We start from the raw sequence: 16,004 nt of genomic DNA, 5'->3' as shown, positions 1-16,004 counted from the left end.
ACCAGGAGGATGTGTGTGTGTGTGTGTGTGTGTGCACGTGCATGCACGCTCAGTCATGTCTGACTCTTTGTGACCCTGTAGACTGTAGCCCACCAGGCTCCTCTCTGTCCATGGGATTTCCCAGGCAAGAATACTGGACTGGGTTGCCATTTCCTACTCTAGGGGATCTTCCCAACTCAGGGATCAAACTTGTGTTTCTTGCTTCGCTTGCATTGGTAAGTGGATTCTTTACCAGTAGCGCTACCTGAGTTATTTCAAGGAATTGGCTCGTGTGATTGTAGGAGCTGGTAGGTCCCAAATCTGTAGGGCAGGCTGGAAACTCAGGATTTCTACGTGATAGCTTTGATACAGAATTCCCTTTGCTTTGGCAAACCTGCTTTTGCTCTCAAGGCCTTTCACTGATTGGATGAGACCCACCCACATAACCAAGGGTCTTCTCCTTTACTTGATGTCAACTGATCATAGATGTTCATCACATCTACAAAAGACCCTCGTAGCATCATCTGGAATATCTGGGCACTAGAACCTCTCCAAGCTGACACATAAAATTTCACATCCCAGAACGAATGCAGACGAGCTCATACAGTCTGAGGCGTGCAGTTGGTAGGAAACATTTGGCTGATGGTCCCATTAAGGATGTCCAGAGTTGATGTTCAGGACAGTGGTGTCCTGGTGGTGGAGGTGGCCTAGCAGCAGATGTCCCAAGCGGTGAAAACACTTGTGCTGATGTGCTTATACTCATATGGCTCCTCTCAGCCCATCTGATCATGGGCGGTGCTCTAGTGCCTTCGGCCTTAGTCAGGAACTCAAGGCCAGAGCCTAGTCATGTGACCTGGCCATAGAAATGCCATTTGGAGGAAGACTGTGTCTCTGTCTTTTTTGGATCCTCCTTCGGAGCTCAGTTGTGGGAGGAGAATGGGTCGGGGTGATGGGGGGGTGGGGCTCAAGAAATGGTGCTGGATGGAAAGCTGTCTCTAGGTATCAAGCAATATGATGATGACAAGAACATTACCCTGTGAATCAGGAGACCTGGATTCCAGACCCAGCTCCAGGTGTGACCGTGGTCTCCTCATCTGTAAGATGGGAATGATAACACCTCCAGTTGCGAGGACCAGTTGAGAACAGGGAGAGAGCCCCACTTATGGGACAACTTATGAGCAGGTCATACAATGCAGGTGACAGCCTCATATCACGGTGAAACAGAGCAGGACCTATGGTCCTTGTCTCCCCCAATCATGTCCTCTGCCTGCCCTATGTGTGTGGAAAACTTCAGCCAAAGGATAAGTTTAATCAGAGAAGTGAGAAATGCAGAAACAAAGGAAAACAGTCAAAGGAGACTAAACAGTAATAATGTAGTCATTAAGCATAGTCAAGAACCTTTCGTTCTTTCTCAAGGGCTATAGATAATATTCTGAGCCATATCCTGTGAGCTGTCTTACAGATACCAAAACAGCAGGTGGAGAAATTAACTACAGGATGACCAGACTGTATCCAGGACATGAGCTGCCACAATTCCGAGAACTGGCCTCCAAGAAATGGAAACAAACCAACCTTGAAACGAAAGATTGGACCTAAACAATCAGGATGCTGCTGCTCAGACCACTGATGACCAATTTAAAGATGACGGTCAGAGCTGACTGTGCTATTTCTGTATGTAGCCCCCTACTTCTGTCTATAAAAGCTCTTGCCCCACTGGTTACCAGCAGGGGGTGGGGAGAGTCCCCCACCTTTTGGACAGATGTCTGCCACCCTTCTCCTACCCCAGGTGCTGACATCTGAAATAATGCAAACTTCCCTTTCCACCAACCTGGCCTGCTTACTGGCTTCTGAGTGGCGAGCAGCCGGACCCCACATACACTCTCAGTAACAACAGAGAGAACACAGGCTTGCACCACACCGTTCCTGGGTTTGAACTCTGCTCTTTCACTGAGAGATGTGTGGGCTTGGCTACATTTGTAGAACTGCTTGCCACTGTTTCCTCATTTCTAAAATAAGAACAGGATGACTGTACTCATTTACTAGGGCTGCCAGAACAAGGTGCCACTGACTGGCAGGGAGGGGGCTTAACACAACAGAAGTGAATCGTCTCAAGGTTCTGGAGGCTGGAAGTTCAGAATTAAGGGCAAATTCTTTCCTTGTCCCTTCTAGCTTCTGGGGTTGCTGGCCATCCTTGGCGTTTCTTGGCTTGTAGATGTATCCCTCTAGTCTGCCTCCAAATTCACAGGGTCTTGTCTTCCCCTCTCGGAGAAGGCAATGGCACCCCACTCCAGTACTCTTGCCTGGAAAATCCCATGGACGGAGGAGCCTGGTAGGCTGCAGTCCATGGGGTCTCTAAGAGTCAGACACGACTGAGGGACTTCACTTTCACTTTTCACTTTCATGCATTGGAGAAGGAAATGGCAACCCACTCCAGTGTTCTTGCCTGGAGGATCCCAGGGATGGGGAAGCCTGGTGGGCTGCCGTTTATGGGGTCACACAGGGTCAGACACGACTGAAGCGACTTAGCAGCTGTCTTCTCCTCTGGGTGTCTGTGTCCAAATTTCCCACTTCTTTATAGAGACACTGGTCATTGGATTAGCTCCACCTCCCCTATTCCAGTATGACCTCATCTTAACTTGACTCCATCTGCGAAGATCCTATTTCCAAATAAGGTCACCCAATTCACAAGTCCTTTTGAGGGGACACAAACCAATCTGTGACAACAGCCCACATCACAGGGGCCTGAAGAGTGTCTGGCACACAAGAGGTGCTCAGTGAATGGGAGTTATCATTATCATGGAAAACATAGGAGGAAAGATCAAAATCCCCCTTCATTCATAAGACAGAAACATCCATCACCGCAGTGATTATGACCAGATCCTCACATTTCTATCTGGCTTAGCCCAGACAGCTTGGGATTTTGATGCTGTCTCATCTTCCAGATGATGTAGTCTCTCTGTCCAAGCTGGGCAGCAATGATGATGGACACTGAGGCCCAGCCCAGGACAGTGGTCTTCTGAGCTGTCCGAGTGGACTCTGAGACAAGAAGTCCTTCCTCCTGGAGAAACGGGCCACAGATCCTGATGCCCTGGCTGGGGCTGCAAATATAGAAAACTCCTTTCTCCCAGGGCTGAGACTTGGGGCCTGGGAGGGGCTCAGAAGGGTGGAGGGTCTTCAGCAGGTAGATGGGGTGAGCTCTGGGTTCCTCGCTGTTGAGCAGCTTTGTGGTGCCGGCTGCTAGAATACATCATGTTGGCATGACCTTGGATGCCTAAAGTGACTAGATCATTGGGGAAATCCATGTACTAGATGTGCGCTTAGAGCCAGGTTGGATAAGGGTTACTATTCCCTCTCCGGATGCTCCCTCCACCAGCCAGTAACTTTGATGTCGCATCCAGCCCCTGCTGCCCATGGGTGAGCTTTTACAAACTCATTTTTATACTCAGTCTAGTCCTTCCTTTTGAAAGGGAGGAAGAAGAAGCTATAAGTAATATTACATTACCTGCTCTTTATTCTCCAGTACAGCTAATCAAAAGAGGGAGTCTGCATTGCCTCAGTAGGTGCAATGCTCAGAATGAAGAGAAGTAGATCTGAAGGTTGCCAAAGGCTTTGAGAAATCTGGGGTGACTCATCCGGGCTGGGGACCCACCACCTTGGAGGAACCTGAGTAACCCATGGGTCCAATTGCCAACACTCTACGAACCAAGGGTTGAATGATCGTTCTTGGCCATCCCTATGCAGTGAGGCAGAAGCATTATTTTTACTGGAAAGCCCCCAAGTGTGACTTTTCCATTCCTCCTGTTTGCAAGTCCTCACAGCTGATGGGGGAGAAAATAGCTTGGCACATTTGCATTTAAGTCTTGAAATCTAAATATTTCTGTGAGTCATTCATTATTACCATATAACTCAGTGTTTGCATGCAAATAACTCTAATGCCATAAATGCTTATAAAATAAATCTCTTACCATATGAACTCGGTAAAGAATGCTAATTCCCAGAGTCATGAATGGCTTCGAGAAATCAATCACTTTCTCCCGTTCTGCAGTAATGGTGAGGCCTGCCACGGCCAGATCCGCTTTCTGAAAGGAACAGAGGGAGGTCATCAAAGGGGGGCCCCATGAGAAGGGGGCACAGGGACTGGTGACCAGAGGCCGCCAGCGATGGAGAGGTGCCACTCTGGTCTGGCTTCTCTGCTTGGGCAGTGATCCTAAGCAGCCAGAGGTCTGAACAGTCACTCATGAGAGGACACGGATGTAGAAGCTGTAACTCATGTCCCTCTCAAGGACGTATTTGTGCTCTGTCGCTTCGGTCCTGTCCCACCCTTTGCGACCCTACAGGCTGTAGCTCACCAGGCTCCTCAGTCCAGGGATTCTCCAGGCAAGAGTACTGGAGTGGGTTGCCATGCCCCTTTCCAGGGGATCTTCCTGACTCAGGGATCGAACTAGTGTCTCCTGCATTATAGGAAGATTCTTTACCGCTGAACCACCAGGGAAGCCCTCATCTGAGGTTCAGTTCAGTGCAGTTCAGACGCTCAGTCGTGTCCGACTCTTTGCGACCCCATGAATCGCAGCACGCCAGGCCTCCCTGTCCATCACCAACTCCCGGAGTTCACCCAGACTCGCGTCCATCGAGTCAGTGATGCCATCCAGCCATCTCATCCTTTGTCGTCCCCTTCTCCTCCTTCCCCCAATCCCTCCCAGCATCAGAGTCTTTTCCAATGAGTCAACTCTTCGCATGAGGTGGCCAAAGTACTAGAGTTTCAGCTTAGACCCCTTTAAATATGTAAATTAGTATAAAAAGGGAGGCTCACTATGGACCTGTCAGACAGAGACTAAAAACACCCTAGGCAAGGGAGAATTGGCAGACAGAACTTGTGGATACTCAATAATGAGTAGCTTTTTATTCAACTGATGAACTTGTTCAGCCAACAAACAAGTCCCAGTGTTGCGTGAGCTTTGGTGAGGGAGTTACAGTGGAAAATAAAAATGATGACTCCTTGGAAATTACAGGCAATCTAATGCAACCGCATTTATCTCCCAGGGAAGAAATGAAGGTCAAAAATTGAGCAAGCGGCCCAACGTCACAAGCTTGTCTTTGTCAGAGGTAGGACTACACCTCAGGCTTCCTGGACCACTGGCCTTATGTTGATGACAAGGTCAAAATCCAGGTGCCACAGCAGAACTCTGTGAAGGGTCTCTGATCCCTTTATGTGAAGTCACCAGATGTTTCTGCGCCTCAAGTGCCCACACCTGATAAGAATCTTTCTTTAATTAAGATCCCCTGAGAAAGGAAGTGCTGTCAGCTCCTCCATATATCTCTCTGTCAGGAAGTTCTTCCTTGTGTCTAATTTCAATCCACTCTGTTGCAAAGCAAGCTCACTTCCTATTGGCCTGCTCCCCTATACATAGAGTGGTGGGGCCCAGAGTGCTGTTCACTTCTGGCCATTCTCTGCCCTAACTAGCTAACCAACCTCACTTCACTTCTCTTGGCTTCCTTAATTTCATCCGCAAACCAAGGGTATGGGGTTTAGACAGTACCAGGATCCTTCCAAGCAATTCTCTGACGGTGATTTTCAAAGTGTCGTTTAGGATCACCCGCGTTAGAATCACCTTATTCTTATAAAAGACTAAGAATGTTAAAGAGCAAAGGGCTTATTAAAATATGAATTCCTGAGTCTCATCCCAAACCTCCTGGATCAGACTCTTGTCATGGGGCCTGGGAGTCTATTTGTGACAAGTTGTCTGGGTGATTCTGACTTATACTGATATTTAAGAATTATGTTTTATAACCTAGGCATGTATCTCAGACTAGCTTCCATCAAGGTTTATATTTCAGCTTCTTTCACCAATTCTGGTGGATCTGTTGACACACAAGGTGGAGAAAGAAAGGAGGAAAGGTGAGGTGTTTAACAGTCTACAAACAGGCCAACTGGTTCTGAATGAGAACACACACACACACACGCATGCTACACATGTGTGCGATTTTTCCTAAATCATTGCAAAGGAAGTAAGGAGAGAGACATGTTACTCCTCACTTTATACACAAAGGGATTTATGATTTGTACACACTGGATACATCCATTGACAAACATCAGTTTCTCCTCCATCTCAGCTCCGCTCCTCAACCCCCAACTCATGCTAAAGCAGCCACTCGATCCGGCATCAGTTAACAAGGTAGAGCCTTATAAAGTGAAGGTGAAAGTATTAGTCACTCAGTCATGTCCGACTCTTTGCATCCCCATGGACTGTAGCCCTCCAGGATCCTCTGTCCTTGGAATTCTCCAGGTAAGAATACTAGCGTGGGTAGCCGTTCCCTTCTCCAGGGGATCTTCCTGATTCATCGATTGAACTCAGGTCTCCTGCATTGCAGGCAGATTCTTTACCATCTGAGCCAACAAAGAAGTCCTCACAAAGTGAGAGGCCAGGCTTTAAAGTGACTAGAGTGCAGATGTAAGAGATTTTTAATAAAAACGAAAAACACGAATGCCTTTTTGAGCTCGTTCTATATTTCTCCAAGAGAGTGTTGATGACTGCTGTCAAGTGAATCAACCCTTGAGAAGGGAGTGAAGTTTGATTAGGAGATGGTTAGTGCCTTCATTTGTGGGGATCCTTCAGAGGGTTGTTAGGACCTTTCAGAACTTCAGTCCCTCGATGACAGTGGCTCTAACTTGAGTTCCACTCAAGAGCATATTTGTAAAGCAACAGAAATTAACCACAAAGATGTAGCAGGTGGAATACCGGTCCTGTGCAGGGTTACGGCAAAACAGCTGTCAAGCCCTGCAAAGACCTTGCACAGAGGAGATAGGAGTTTAATAGGCTGGAATGAAAGAACTGAAGAAAAGAATAGAAAAATGAAAACTGATACAATGGGCAAGAGATAACCACAGCATCCTGTCATTTTTCTGGTTATTAAAAAAAAAATAGATACCTCCAAACCAAGTAACCCAAATCAACAACTCTATCCTGAAGTTTCTTTCCCCTCCACCACCGACAACACAGCCTTACTCCCTAAAGGGCGAACTTCAGACTGCAATTTAGAAATCATTTCACAAGTTTATAAAGTCGGCCAGCAACAACATTATGGTAAAACAATTCCATATGGAGAGGAAGCTAGAAATGGACAGCACCCCAGGAGGGCGCTTTCCTGGATAGAAGCAGAAAGACCACACACCCCGGGAGAACGTCTGTCCCAGCCTCGGACAGGGCGCTTCTGTCTATTCTCAAATAGATGCTTCCCCAAGCTAGACCAAACAGAAAACTGCCTCCTGGAGGCACTGCTGCCTCTTTAGCCCAGCCCTTCTCTCTCTCCTTTGTCTCCACTTGAGAGTAACCTGGGTGCAGGGGAGGCAGGGAGGGGAGAGTGAGATGCTAGAAGAAGCTATGGAGGTTATGTAGTGGATTTTTTTTTCATTGACTCAGTAGCGAGCAGTAATCACGCTCCATGGCTTCTGTGCAGCCCGGATTACCAGCAACAACCTCATGGGATCAGCTATTCCAAAAGGCGGGCATGTCTTTTATTTTTACCTTAGTTAAAAAGACATTATCCTGTAAAGCAGGCTTTGATGAGGAAGTCATGTGCCACAAAACCAAAGTAAAAACCACAGGGGCTGGGACTGCAGACTAGCAATTGTGGGCATGGGAAGTCAAGGGAAGTATGGGCATCACGATGGTTCAGCCCAGCCCTTCTGCATCTCCGGTCACTCTTTGGGGAGAGCTGTGCTCTCCAGTCAAAGAACCATGGACGGGACATCAGAAGACCTGGCTCTCATCACAGCTGGGCCATAAACTCACTGTGATCTGGGGAAAGTGATTCTACTACCCGGGCCTGAGTTTCTCCTACTGTGAAATGAAAGGACTCAACCAGGTGCTCCGAAGCCCTTGCACATGTGTGTGCTTAATTGCTTCAGTCATGTCTGACTCTGCGACACTATGGACTGTAGCCCGCCAGACTCCTCTGTCCATGGGATTCTCCAGGAAGGAATCTTCCCAACCCAGGGACTGAACTCATGTCTCTTATGTCTAACCTGCATTGGCAGGTGGATTCTTTACCACTAGCACTGCCTGGGAAGCCCTCTGAAGCTCTTCCCCAGGCCTAAGATCCCAGGCTTTCATTTTGCTGGACTAGGAAGGGAGGAACTTCCATCAGCTGGTCCCCATTTGCTCCAGAAGATGATGGTGGTCCCTAGAATTGATGTTTCAGAGATGTCAGGGAGGAGACTGTTTATCACCTTAGTCAGCGGGGAGTAGAGCCCAAGGCAGGAAAGCCATAAAGGCCAGAAAGATGCAATGCCATCTGGAGAGGGCAGATCTAGAGGTGTACCCTGGGGGGGCCGGGAACCCAGAAAAGGGTAGGACGCCTGGAGCTAGAGAAAGAGGAGAGGGAGGAATGGGAACACGGAACAGGCAGAGCATTCTGTAAGCATCACGATGCTCCTGGTTCCTGGGTGTGTGTGTGTGTATGTGTGTGTCACGCACACACACACACACAGGGGTGTATAAATACATTCCCTCTGAGAGAAAGACCTCTCTCCTCTTCCCATTTTTGATTGAAAGTGCTCTTTGAAGAGCTTCATGTTCTGCCTCTGAGAGATCCCCTCTTTTATCTCCTGGCTGCTTGTGGAATTTACAAGGGGAGGGCAGACTGCAGGCAGCCTGGAGGTGACTTCCAAAACATACTACCCTGTGCCTCCTGGGTTGAATGGGGTCACACGAAACTGCCACCATCATCGCTATCAGAGCCTGAAGGCTCAGGGTGGCCACGGCTCTTCTCCTGGGATGAGAGGCCTGGCTGGAAGATGGCAAATTCACAGCAGGGCTCTGGGCCGTGCCTGCTCCAGCCCGCAGACCCCACCCCGTGCTTCCCCGAGAACACCTCCAGGGAGGCCTCCGCCCAAAGCACCAGATCCTGAAAGAGCTGAAGGATCAAAGCTTTCCTGTCTCCCTTTCCTTCTCTTTTAGGCGCCTGCTGCCCCCTTTTGGGCAAAAGTCTACCCCTTGCCCTCAGCAGTGCCCAGGTACTCTGGGCAGACCTCCGCTGCCTCAGCTCCCTGCCTCCTTTGTCTAAGAGCTCCTCTCTCACATGGAGCCTGGCTAATGAGAGGACGGGGTGGGTCAGAAGACCTGGCTCGGCCTTTTGCTGACCAAATGTTTATAACGACTCACTTAGCCTCTCTGGGACTCAGCTTACCAGGTTATACAATGGGGCGATGCCTGCCTATCAATACTATGTGAGAGTCAAGAGAGATGATGGGTGTGGAAGAGCCCTATCAACTCTACACACTGTAGAGTCCCCCCCGCCCCCACTCACCTGCCTGGGGCAATGGAGGTAGTAGACAGGGTGGCTGAGACTCCGCTTTCAGTGTGGGCCAGACCCATCTGGGCTCTGTTATTCCTTACTTGCTGTGTGACCTTGGACAAAAGTTATGTAACCTCTCTGAGCCTCAGTTTGCTTACCTGAAAGTGGGGATGATAATAGCCCTCACTTCCCAGAATTGCTAAGAAAGTGAATGAGATGATGCTTATAAATGCTGAGCATGGGCCCGCTTCAAAGTAAGTCCCTGATTAATGTTTGATGTTAAGATGATACTGATAGTGAAAATGATGATGAACTTGATAATGATGAGGATCTCAACAGGGCCTCTGGAGACAACATCTTAACCCATGATGAGCTGTAGGAACGTCTGAGGGGGCAGCCAGGCCTGTTCCATCTCCAGATGGGCAGAGGTCTCTGGACATTTGGCCCCTAGTGGCCTTTCCTAGGTGACCTGGGACACACACACAGCAGAACCGACCCAGTGAGCCTCCCTGGTGTAACTACCTATCCACCTAAGGACCCTCTTAGGCCTCATACTGTACCACTGCTTAGAAATCTCAAGGGAAAAGCTGACATCCAGCTTGGAAAAGAAACCCAGCCGTTGTCCACAGCCTCTTCCTTGTTATATGACTCTCCTCTGGGGACAACAGATTCAGTGGCCTCCCCAGCTCCCTTTGAATTCTTGGATCCATCATGCTATCTCTGGTCAGCTTCCAGGTCTTTGTTCTCTGCCCTTTTTTTAACTCGGCCCCCACTGCCTCCCAGTCCCCTGGGGCTCCTGCCCCCTGGGGAGGCCGGCCGCCCTCCTTCACCTGCCTTGCCACCAGCTTTCTACTCCTTTGCTGGTCACATCGGCACAGATCTTGTTTCACCTGCTACTCAGGCCCGATAGTGCCTCACATCCTTTGCTGGCATTTATTTAACTCTGTAATTGTGTTATTTAACACTGGAAAGCTTTGGGAGGATACCGTTGGAATGAGAAAACGCTACACAGAATAAGGCTGTATCGAGCATTCCTGGAAGCCTTCATTCCAGGGTAATTGTCTCTGGAGATCCTTTGTATATTGAAAAGGCTTACAGAATCCCAAGCAAGGCCAGGCCTGAGGTGGTGAGAGCAGCAAGGGCATTATCTATAATGACCCAGATAGGAAGGAGCCCCAGGTTCACCAAGCCTGGCTTCCCAGGGAGGGATAAAGGATGCTGGGCTCTGGTTGAGTATCGGGGCCCAGGGTGTCATGGGACCACGGAGCTCACTGGATCCCCAGTGAGTTCTGTGTCCTGGGATCTGCCCTGGAGTGTGGAATGTCAGGGAAGGCAGAACCCACTGCCCCCTCTCCAGCAATCCTTCCTTCTGTAATAGCATCCTCTTATCGACTCTCTGCTCTGCCCCAGGCAGGGAGCAAAGTGCTGGGATACAGGGTAAGCAAACACAGGCAGGGTCCCTGATGGCAGCAGAGGCAGTCGCCAGACTGTTGAAGAAGAAATCTGTAAAATGGCAGCTGCACTAAGTGTTTACAGTAGACATCTGTGGCCCCATAAGAAGGGAGAACAGGGGCTGACAGAGTCTTCATGGGAGCTTTCTCAAGATGAGACTCAGTTATCTGAATAAGAGTTACCAGTGAGAAGGCCTGGGATGAGCACTCCCACTCAGGGTGGGGGGTTGCTGCATGTGCAAAGGCCCTGAGGCATGTGGGAGCCTGGGGGCATTCCAGAGGCTAGAAGAGGGCAAAAGTGTCTAAAGCACACACGGCTGGGAATGGTGCTGTAAGATGAAGCTGGAGGGGCAGGCAGAAGATGCAATGACTTGAAGAGCAGTGGAAAGGCCCTGAAGTACTTGAAGCAGAATCAGGTCTGTAATCCTAACACGTTTAATACCTGTAGCCCTGCCTGTTGCTTAGTTAGTAAACTGACACACAGGCAGAGCTACAGGTGTAGCCTGGGAGTCAGGCCCTCATGGTCTGCCCACCTCTCCAAGTTCAGCCTCATTTCCCAGTACTCCTCCTGAAGCCCCTGGGAGTCAAACACATCTCCTATAGCTCTTTCACTTGGAATGTCCAACAGTAACTCCCCTCTTCAAGGTCCATTCAAAGTTTATCTCCTCCATATAAACTTCCCTATCAGTTTCTCAGGAATAAGCCTGCCCTCCTCTCAATCAAAAAGGGAGGTAAGGGACATCCCTGGTGGTCCAGGGGTTGAGCTGCCTTCCGATGCAAGGGACGTGGGTTCAATCCCTGATCGGGGAACTAAGATCCCACATGCCACAGGGCAACTAAGCCTGCACACCACAACTCCTGAGCCCAAGCGCTCTGGAGCCCATGTGCTACAAACAGGGAGCCTGAGAGCCACACAAGAGAAGACCCCACATGCTACAACCAAGACTTGATGCAGCCAAAGATAAATGAATAGAAGTAATAATAAGGTGAATATATACAGGGGGAAAAATGGAGCTGAAACACTGCTTAAACCACTTAGGTAGCATTTGCCATAAATTGCCTTATATTTTTTGGGCTCCAAAATCACTGCAGATGGTGACTGCAGCCATGAAATTAAAAGACACTTACTCCTTGGAAGAAAAGTTATGACCAACCTAGATAGTATATTCAAAAGCAGAGACATTGCTTTGCCTACTAAGGTCCGTCTAGTCAAGGCTATGGTTTTTCCAGTAGTCATGTATGGATGTGAGAGTCGGACTGTGAAGAAGGCTGAGCGCCGAAGAATTGATGCTTTTGAACTGTGGTGTTGGAGAAGACTCTTGAGAGTTCCTTGGACTGCAAGGAGATCCAACCAGTCCATTCTAAAGGAGATCAGCCCTGGGATTTCTTTGGAAGGAATGATGCTAAAGCTGAAACTCCAGTACTTTGGCCACCTCATGCGAAGAGTTGAGTCTTTGGAAAAGACCTTGAAGCTGGGAGGGATTGGGGGCAGGAGGAGAAGGGGACGACTGAGGATGAGATGGCTGGATGGCATCACTGACTCGATGGACGCGAGTCTGAGTGAACTCCGGGAGTTGGTGATGGACAGGGAGGCCTGGCGTGCTGTGATTCATGGGGTTGCAAAGAGTCAGACACGACTGAGCGACTGAACTGAACTGAACTGAACTGAGAACAGGGACCTGGGCTCACATACCAACCATACCCTTACTGGCTGTGTGACTTTGAGAAAGGATTTACCTTCTCTGTGCCTCAATTTCTTCATCGAGAGAGTGGGCCTAACAACAGTTCCCACCCTCATGGAGCCTCTACAGGAATTAATTGAACAACTCATACAAAGTCTATGTCTGGCATAGAATAATTCTCATTGAATGAGAGCTCTTACTATTATTATTGTGTGAACATTATTATTGTTGTTGTGAACATTCATGCACATAAATTAACTTCCCCATTAGATTATAAGAAGCGAGGACCATATTGTCAAAAAAATTAACTTATGTAGTTGCCATAGGCTCCATTTAACACAGAAACTGAGGCCCAGAGAGGTTACTAATTTGCTCAAGTACACACAGCTTGGAGACAGAGAAATCTGTCTTCAGATGCGCATATTCTCAGGACTGCTTTTTTTGGCTGCACTGTTCATAGTGACGTTCCCAAAGTGGACACACAGCAAGTCTCTAAAACCAGTGCAGCCAGCAGGATAGGGTACAGGGGGCCAACTTCTCAGACACGGCCTACACTCCAGCCCCTTCTTGCCAACAGCAGAATCAGGTTGATTCCTGACACATACCTGACGAGCCTGTACCAGGAGGGACTTATTAGGAAGCTTGGTCATTATAACCAAATTCAGGTCATGCTCCGGATGCAAACAGGTAACTCTTCTTCATCCTCCAGCCTAAAGAGGACTCAAAGCCCCACATCCCCACTAGAGGGCTCCCTTCTCCCCCTGCCCCCTCCCCAGCCCCAGCGCCCTGTAACCCCGGGGCTACAGGGAGCCCAAGCGAAAGGCGAATGGGCCCCCACGCTCTGTGATTAAGGTGGAGAGGTGTTAATTACCCTCTGGGAAGAAGCAGATGCTGAGGGGGGCCCGGGCTGAGCCAGGCGGGCCAGAAGAGAAAGGACCAGCTTCCAGAATCTCACCAGCCCTCAGGCCTTCCGTGCTGCGCAGTGGAGCAGATTAACATCTGCAGCTCAGCCCATTTCAAATCAGATTATGTGCTCACTTTCTGTCTTTTGATCCATCTACCTGCTGGGCACCTTCTTCTCCCCTCCTGCCTCTACCTAGGGAGCCGCTCAGGGAACCTGCCGGGATGTACCAGGGTCCCTGTGCTGAGCGGCAACGGGATCTGAAGGTGTCAGGGAGCTCACTCCCACTCCTGGGTCCCCTGTTATCCACAGGAGCCATCACTTAGACGCCCTAATAATAGGTTTCAGCAGTGCACACAGCTGCTCTTCTGTTGTGTAAGGCAGGCGGCTTCCCACTCCACCCGCAGTGGGCTGAGGCTGAGGGTAAATTAATAGGACCCCATGGCACCTGCACAATGATGGGTGCCCTGTTCACTGAGGAGACTGGGGGTCAACCCCATCCCTTCCCCTCCCTTCTTTCAGTCCAGGATATGGGAACATGGAGGAGGACCAGCTAGTCTCTCTCTCACACACACACATTCAAATCAGCCTGCTTCTCATTCTGAGGAAGGTCCTGATCAGAACCTTTCTGAATCTATGTGTGCGTGCATACTCAGTCATTCAATTGTGTCCGACTCTTTGCAACCCCATGGACTGTAGCCCACCAGGCTCCTCTGTCCAGGGGATTTCCCAGGCAAGAATTCTGCAGTGGGTTGCCATGCCCTCCTCCAGGGGATCTTCCTGACCCAGGGATCAAACCCGCATCTTCTGCAGATTCTTCACCCACTGAGCCACCCTGGAAGCCCTTTTTGAGCACATCTGAGCCCAAATCTGAGAGATTTACTCATGCACCCAGGGCTGAGCCTACAAGGCTCAGAGCCAAACCCAGAGAAGCATTAGCATTCCCGAGGAAGTAGCAATGTCACTGGTGGGCCCAAGGGCTCCCTGGTGCTATTTCTTGAGGTGACAGCCTATTCTCAGGGTTGGATGAATTTCTTTAGAGTTAAATTAAAATCCCCATGAAATATTTAGTTGGCTCAGCTCAGAGCTGTGTAATTGGCCTATGTGGGCCGATTTGAGGAAAGAACCAGGCTTAAGGAAAGACGGGTTGGCAATTCTTTCATGGGTGAAGCTGTGCAGCACAGGGATCCAAGCTGGGGCAGGAGGCCAAGCAGATATTGTTGACCTTTGACCTCTTGTCACATGCTGCCATCTCTGGCCATGGACCCTCTCTGCCCTTTCAGGTCAGAGATGTATGTCAATCCCAATTCTGCAATCCTCAGTGAACAAATTACCTGAAGTCTGGGCTTCAACTTCCTCACCTCTAAAATGGACATAATCATGCCTGTTTTTTGTGATTGTTGCAAGTATTAAATCCAGTAACCTCTGTGGCCTGAGCTCAGGGGTCATTCTTCCCTTATAACCCTCTCTTCCAACTATAGCCAGGGGCGGGTGTTTGAAGCTAAAGCAGATCATGCTGTTCTCTGTTTTGCCTTTTTACTTTTCTATGCCATGGACCCTCATCAGCGGTCTGGGGAGGTCTGTCAACCCTTTCTTTAAAAATGTTTTAAAATGTTTATTACATTTGCTGTTCCATGTGACTGTATTACATAATACATCATTACAAGGGACCTCCTTGGCAGTCCAGTGGTTAAGACTCTGCTTCCAATGCAAGGGGTGCAGGTTGGATCCCTGGTGGGGAAACTAAGATCCCATATGCCACATGAATAAAATGAATAAATGAATAAAAAATAAAAGTAAAGAATACATAACCACATAATTGTGATACACTGACCGTGAAAGCCAGAGGTAGGTCTAGCAACATTCTAATGGCATCATTGCTGACAAAGTCACAGTATGCTTAATACCAATAAGGTTTGTTGCCCACATTTATAGATAAAGGAAACATATTTCAGTTTGAATTTAGAAAAAAAACATAGATATAAATTTTTCCCTTTTAAGTTTATGATCTCTCTTGATGCTCTCCTCAGACCCTTGGGTGGGCATGGACCCCAGGAAAAGAACCCAGAGAGACTTTCCAGTTACTGACCCTGATACCTCACCAGGCCCACCAGGCATGGTGTGATGGGGCGGTGCTCTGGTTCTCAAACGTTACCGGTTCATTTGCACTGTGGAATTCTGGCATTTACTCTTTCCTTTCCTTGCTCTTGGCCTTCCCAAGTGGTCAGCGGTAAAGAATCCCCCTGCCAGTGCAAGGGATGAAGGCTCAATGCCTCGGTCGGGAAAGTCCCCCGGAGGAGGAAATGGCAACCCACTCTAGTATTCTTGCCTGGGAAATCCCATGGACAGAGGAGCCTGGTAGGCTACAATCCATGGGGTCACAAAAGAGTCGGACATGACTGAGCAACTAAACACCAATTCCCAGCTCTGCCCTGGCCTTGGTGAGGCTGCTTCTGCACATGGTTCAGATCTCAGAGTGGTCTTTCCAGAATGCTCATTCAAAGGAGCCCTCTCTGTGTAATTATCTGACACTCTGTGTAATTATCCTGAGTTTTTTCCTTCACCACAAAAATCTCAATCTAAAATTGTCTTGTTCATTCCTTCATCTTCCTGTTTATTGTCTGTTTAGAAAGACGGTTCCAGTAGGCAGGAACCTGTTGTTGCTGTGGCCACACAGCTCTCCAGAGACTAGAACAG

The 16,004-nt window shown here is 48.9% G+C and overlaps 1 protein-coding gene across 1 annotated transcript in view; it reads right to left on the bottom strand.

Annotated features, from left to right (window-relative positions):
• The window catches only part of GRIK4 (glutamate ionotropic receptor kainate type subunit 4), a 343,900-nt gene that overhangs the window by 45,583 nt on the left and 282,313 nt on the right, over positions 1-16,004 (bottom strand). Inside the window, exon 12 of the mRNA XM_052652431.1 lies at positions 3,945-4,058. Coding sequence (XP_052508391.1) covers positions 3,945-4,058 — 114 coding nt within the window. The remainder of the gene's footprint in view (positions 1-3,944; positions 4,059-16,004) is intronic.

The sequence above is a fragment of the Budorcas taxicolor genome, chromosome 15, assembly GCF_023091745.1.
Source record: "Budorcas taxicolor isolate Tak-1 chromosome 15, Takin1.1, whole genome shotgun sequence".
NCBI classification, from domain to species: Eukaryota; Metazoa; Chordata; class Mammalia; order Artiodactyla; family Bovidae; genus Budorcas; species Budorcas taxicolor.
The sequence above is the reverse complement of the archived record's forward strand: the minus strand, read 5'-3'. Positions and strand labels throughout refer to the sequence as shown.